The sequence below is a fragment of the Merops nubicus genome, unplaced genomic scaffold (genome assembly GCF_000691845.1).
Source record: "Merops nubicus isolate BGI_N331 unplaced genomic scaffold, ASM69184v1 scaffold51979, whole genome shotgun sequence".
NCBI classification, from domain to species: domain Eukaryota; kingdom Metazoa; phylum Chordata; class Aves; order Coraciiformes; family Meropidae; genus Merops; species Merops nubicus.
Window position 1 is genome coordinate 1 of NW_008631333.1, and position 6,436 is coordinate 6,436.

Sequence of the window (6,436 nt, forward strand, 5' to 3'; positions counted from 1 at the left end):
TGGTGCCCCGTCCTTCATGTCCCCCTCCATCATTGGAAGAGGTGTCCAGGACCTTCCCACTCAGGGGAATCTGGTAGTCTTTGGGTCTCACTGGGGAAGGATCACCAAGCCGTGCTCGGCCTCGGTGCACCCGGCAGTCTGCAGGGCACAGGGATGTTGGCAAGGCAGGAGGGCTGCGTGGGTGGCTGTCACCTCTTGGCACATCAGCCAGCGTGTGTGCTGTCCCTCGGAGCCGTGACGGAGAGGAAGCCCTAGAGATGGCCTCCCTGGATGGCTTGTCCTCTCTCCCCACACCGCAGCGCACCAACAGTGCTGGTGGAGGGCAGACCCGAGCTGGATGGAAATCAAAATCTGCTTTCCCCTCCTTCCTTGGGTCAGATATTGTTGGAGGGACCATCTGCTCTGTGCCACTGTGTATTAACAATTAATTAATAGCAGCTACTAAGAGCAACTGCTCGTGCTCCGAAGGCTTTAGACCCATAACCCAAGGACAAAGCAGGTGCCAGGGTCACCTTGGTGGGATATTCATGTTTCCCGGAGGTGCTGGGCAATGTGCCCTGAACACCCAGCACTGAGGGGTGCATGCAGGGCCTACTGGGGTTCCTGGGACCCCATCCCCTGTCACCTTCCCTCTCCTGCTGGAGAGCAGCAGGCTTTTTCTCAGCAGCCCCCTCGTCGCTGGAGCGGGGATTGGTTGAGCCCGCTGGAAGGCTGGGCAGAGAGGAGTTAACTCCAAACCCAACCTCAGGGAGAGGGGAAAAAAACAGAGAGATCAATGGATCAGCAGCAAGAGCAGAGGGAGGGAAAAGGGGGAGACAAGGAGAGAGGAGAGGAGCTCCAGAAGGAGAGAGATGCGCATGGGAGCTGGGAGAAGAGGGAGCAGAGCTCCGGGCAGGGGTGACTCTTCAGTGGCCCACATCTTCCTCACCACCACTGCCTGGGGTGGACCGGGGGTCTCCCCCAAGTGAGCAGTGAAGCTGAGGGCCCTTCCTTGCAGAGGTGAGTGCTGGCTTCCCAAGCTGAGAGGTGGCCTCAGGCTCCCTGAGCGGGGACACGCTGGTGCCCAGAGGTGCCTCGCAGTCTGTGTGCGAGGGAGGGGAGATTGGGCTCCTCTGCTTGAGCGAGGAGATCCCGTGGGGCTGGCTGGAGGAGCCAGATAGTTACCAGTAGGACAGAGGGGACTGCAGAGCCAGAGAGGCAGGGACAACCTTTTGGTGTGATATAGAAAAGCTGCTGGGAAGGAGAAGAGATTTGAGCCGAGGGATGGGGGAGCATGGGGTGAGGGAGCCTCCACGACCCAAAAAAAGAGTTAATTGCATGTCAACAATTGCTAGATAATGGTGTCTTTCCTTCTTGGTTGCTGCTCAGCAAAGGACAATTTGTTCTGATGATAGCACAACACAGGGAAGGCTCGTCAGGAGATAGGCTGTTGGTGCTCCCTGCCTGAGCCTGGTGCTACTCAGGGCTGGAGGAAGTTTGGCAGCAAATCACAATACCTTGAGCTGTGGTAATGACACGTTCCTCTGAGATGATCATCGTGTTGTGTCTTAGGCAGCTCCAAGGTCTCCCCCCCAGCCTCTCCTAGGTGCCACCATCCATGTTGTGACCTCCTCTTGGCATCAGGAAAAGTTGCCCCTCCTCTGTGGAGTGGAACTACTGCACACAAAGAGCAGTCAGCTCTGGGGTGGAGATGGTCCCAGCTTAGAGAGCTCCCTCTGGGGTGGGAGTGTGGTGGAGTGCCACCAACCAGCACCAGCATGCCCACAGCCATGCCCAGGGGCTGTGTCTCCCCTTCTCTCCATGCAGGTCCCCACAGTCAGATGGGGAGATGCCAGGGGGATGGAACGCCTCTTCTGAGAGCCTGGAGCTACGAGCAGCAGGGATTGTTGTGCCAGTCATCTTCTCCCTCATCTTCCTCCTGGGGACTGTGGGGAACGGGCTGGTGCTGGCTGTACTGCTGCAGAATGGCCAAGTCAAGTACAACACCACCAACCTCTTCATCCTGAACCTGGCCGTGGCCGACCTGTGCTTCATTGTCTGCTGTGTCCCCTTCCAGGCCACCATTTACACCCTGGATGGGTGGCTTTTTGGGGCTTTTGCCTGCAAGGCTGTGCATTTCCTGATCTACCTCACCATGTATGCCAGCAGCTTCACCCTGGCCGCCGTCTCTGTTGACAGGTAAATATCCCATTCCCTTTGTGTCCCAGGACCACGTGCTTGCCTCCCCTGAGCTAAGGAGTGGGAGGAAGGTCAGTCCTTACCCTGATGAGTGTCCTGGGAGAAGCAGGCAGGGTCTCCTGAGAGGCAGGGCCAGCCAAGCAGCCTCTCCAGCTCCCCATGCCCTTCGCCAGCACCAAGCCAAGCTCTTTGCTTGGTTTCCCACCCCTCGCTTGGGAAGGAGGGGAGCAGGCACACACTGAGGTTTGCTGTCCACCATCCAAAACCAAGAGCAGCAAAAGCCCCAGGGGAGCAACACACCACAGGAGAAACAGGGAGCCCTCTGGATCCTTCTCTTCCCTGGTTCACTCCAGCTCCCCATGCCCTTCGCCAGCACCAAGCCAAGCTCTTTGCCTGGTTTCCCACCCCTCGCTTGGGAAGGAGGAGAGCAGGCACACACTGAGGTTTGCTGTCCACCATCCAAAACCAAGAGCAGCAAAAGCCCCAGGGGAGCAACACACCACAGGAGAAACAGGGAGCCCTCTGGATCCTTCTCTTCCCTGGTTCAGGGCTGCTTGCCCTGCCTGAGCTGGCACAGCAGAGTGGGTGATGGAGATGCCAGACCCACTCTTGGGGTGACCCTATGTGAACTCACCATAACCCTCCCTACCAAGAGGAGGGGCAGGGGGCAGAGATGAATGGTTGCATGGGAAGGGGTGCACAGGTGGCAGCTCCAGAGAGCAGGAGAGATACCTCATCTCACCTACGCTGAGCTGGGGCTCCTTCTCCTTCCCTTCCCCACCAGGTACCTGGCCATCCGCTACCCCCTGAAGTCCCGGGATCTCCGCACCTCCCGAAACGCAGCCCTGGCCATCGTGGCCATCTGGTCCCTGTCCCTGCTCTTTGCAGGACCTTACCTCAGTTACTACCACATTGTCCACTACCACGCCGTGCCCATCTGTGTCCCCATCTGGGAGGATCAGCGCCGAAAGATCCTGGACATCCTCACCTTTGTCTTTGGCTACCTCCTGCCCGTGACCGTGGTGAGCCTGGCCTACGCCAGGACCATCAAGTTCCTGTGGACCTCCGTAGACCCCATAGAAAGGATCTCAGAGTCCCGGAAAGCCAAGCGTAAGGTCACCAAGATGATTGTGGCTGTGGCCATCTTGTTCTGCCTCTGTTGGCTGCCCCACCACCTGGTCATCCTGTGCTTCTGGTTTGGCCACTTCCCCTTCAACCGAGCCACTTACGCTTGCCGCCTGGCTTCCCACTGCCTCTCCTATGCCAACTCCTGCCTCAACCCCATCGTCTATGCCCTCATCTCCAAGCACTTCCGCAAGCGTTTCAAGCAGGTCTTCACCTGCCTTTTCTTCCAGAACAAGACCAGGAAGAAGAAGAGGAGAGTCGGAAAGAAAGTCCACGTGGTCAATGTGGGCAAAGGTTTCACTCACGGCACCAGAGGTTTCTGTGGAGGCAACACTGAGGTGACACAGGTCCCAGAGGAGAACACCAGGAAGAAGGACCTTGAAGGGCATGGCAGAGCATGGAGTCGCCAGCTAGAAGGTGCTGTGGTCTCTGTTCAGAAGGAGCTACTGGAAGAGGAGAGTGTGGCAACAGCTGGCCATCCCCTAGCCATGACCCCTCCAGGAGCAACTCAGGAGTCTCTGGCTGGTCACCACAGATGAACAAAGTGGAAGAAAAACTTTCAGCTGGTGGAAAATTCCCACTCGGTTTCCAAAAGGGGCAGAGAGGGATGGATGCAGCAGAGCCATCAAAAGACCCCGTGGCCACGGTTAACCCACCACCCCGAATGGCACAATCCACCCGTACAGAGGCAGAACTGAGGGACACGTTAATGTGGTACCAAGTGACCTGGGGGACACTCCTGCAGCAGTTTTTAAGGCCTCCATTTCCAAACACACTAATTTTCTGCAGCACCTCGAAACCCTAAGAGGGAGGCAACCAAAATGAAAACATCCTGGTAGAAAATCCAGTCTGTAAAAGACACAGCAGAGCATGAGTGAGAAGAGTGAAGAGTCTCAGCTGTCCCCATGCCCTTCTTTTCCCATGGGGCAGGGGAAGCCCTTGTCCACTTTCACCCCCTTCTGTAGCCCCTGCATCCAGATCAAAGGACCTTTGCCCCACCAGAATTACTTGCTGGAGGCTGTTTCCTAGAGCTCTGTCCCACCTGGCTTTAGCTCCTGCAAGCAAATCCTGCAGGACACTTGCAGTTTCCTGCTAGCTGTCTTCAGCTCTTCTTAAACAAACTCTGTAACTCCTCCTTCCACCACATTGTTCCACCTGATCCACCCCTCTGCTTGCTTTCTGTTTGTCCTTTGCAAACTCCTGAGGGATTATTGCCTCCTCTTTGATCTTTGCTTGCTACTGGGAGTTTCATCCCTTCCTTCTGGGGCTGAAGGACCTGTTGCTCTCCAAGCAGTGACATTACTCAGTGATCTTAGCCCCATGTGTGTGGTTTACTGACTTGTAAACTTGTTTACTGACACTGTTTTTCCATGTAATGTTGATGAATGTGAGTAAATTGATGGCTGTCACCAAAGCAGAAGAAAGCAGCCAAGCTGCAAAACGAGCTGTGGACCCAGGTGACAGTTGTGGTGAGGCAAAGGAGAAAGAAACAGGCCTATTACACCCATGTCCACTTAGTGTCTCCTTGGTGCCCCTCTCTACCCAAAAGGAGAGGGCTTCCAGGAGAGTGTGAGACTGCTCAGTGAGACTTCTCCAAGCAGCCCCAGAGGACACTTCAGCTGTGGTAGCAGCTCGATGACACCCCACAGCAGGGCTGTGTGAGAGCAGGAAGGATGGGGATGCTGCAGGGATGGAGGGGTGGGACAAGAAACCACATTCCCCAGAAGGTGCTGGAATTTCTCCCCTGCTTGACCTTAATAAACCCTGGTCATTTCCTCCTCCTGCCACCTTGGCTGTGTGCTGGGTACAATCTCTGCCCAGCGTGGGGCTGGAAGTGGTGGAGGCTGGATGAGGTGTCTTACCACAGTCTGGTGTCCCTGCCTCACTAGAGGGGGGTCATTTGTTTTTTTTTGGCTTTGCAGACACTGCAGAAGCAAAGAAGCAAAGCTGGAGGGTTTGAAGCTGCATCTGGCACTGTTAGTGTTGAAGAGAAAGTTGTGGGAGAGGGACACAGAAACAGGGAAAAGGAGGGATGGTGAGAGGACAGGAGGAAGGAGGCAAGATGAATGAGAAAAGTGTCTCAGGAGCCATCCAAGGGGACAGAAGATGGCAGTGAGAGGGCAAGGTGAAGCAAGGGACTGGATGCAGGGGGGAGAAGGGAAGAAAAACATCATGAGGGAGGTAGGAAGCAACGTGCTGGCAGAGCACTCACGTTTTGGCAGGAGCCTTCTCCCCACCCAAGCAGTGTCAGGCTGCTCTGGAGCTAGGGTGAGCATCCCTCAGCTATGTTGGAGCCCAGCCCCACAGCAGCTTGCTTTAGCATTGTTCTGCATCGTTGGGCTGTTGGAGAAGCCCAGAAAAAACACCATCCAAGGTGTTCTTTTTCCAAGGCCTTTGCTCAGCCTAGCACAGATGGGAGGGAGGAAAGGAGGGAAGGAGCTGTTGGGATTTGCATTGCTGCAGAGCCACGATTTGCCACGATGCCAGGCAGAGCCAGGCCTGGGGATGTTGCTGACTTCACACAGCTCCCATTTTGTCACCTAGCTGTGACATGAGTAAAGAGGGGAGGTGGTCCAAGAAGGGTACTTGGCTTCCACAATGTGCCAAGTCCATGCACCACAGGTGACTGCAGCCACCTGAGCCCATCCTCACCTGGGATGAGACAGATTCCCTGGAGGGACACAAGTTTCCAGCACAGAGATAGTCCCTAAGCCTTGGTCCCGTGGCCTGGGAGCTTTTGGTGATGCTGGAGGACAAGATCAGGAAGAAATCCCAGAAAGAGGACAAAGAGCTTGTTCATCCAGACCTGTGAAACTGAGCTCAAGCCCCACAGAGCTCCTTAGCTGCCTCCTCCACGCTCCAACAGCCAGGACTAAGATGCCTCAGCCACAGATCACAAGACCTGCCACCATTCCAGCTGAATATTTACAATAAACTTCACATGATCGCAGCATCCCCTCCTTTTCCTTAATTACATATGGCATTTAATTAGTGCTGTGTGGCTACTGAGTGTGTAACTCTCAACGTGAGGCAGATCTGCACCCATAACACCCTAAGAGCAGGTGAAAGGAGGAAATCTTGGCAAAAGAATTTTGTTTTAGTGAAAGCAGTGACACTGTGGGATGCTCCAGAC

The 6,436-nt window shown here is 55.3% G+C and overlaps 1 protein-coding gene across 1 annotated transcript; it reads left to right on the forward strand.

The window, feature by feature from the left end:
* The first annotated feature begins 1,828 nt into the window (after positions 1–1,828).
* On the forward strand, positions 1,829–3,842 carry LOC103779867 (galanin receptor type 2-like). Its single transcript, XM_008947509.1, has 2 exons — positions 1,829–2,178; positions 2,963–3,842. Exons 1-2 carry the CDS (start codon positions 1,829–1,831, stop codon positions 3,840–3,842), a joined length of 1,230 nt encoding a protein of 409 aa, XP_008945757.1.
* Positions 3,843–6,436: the final 2,594 nt, after the last annotated feature.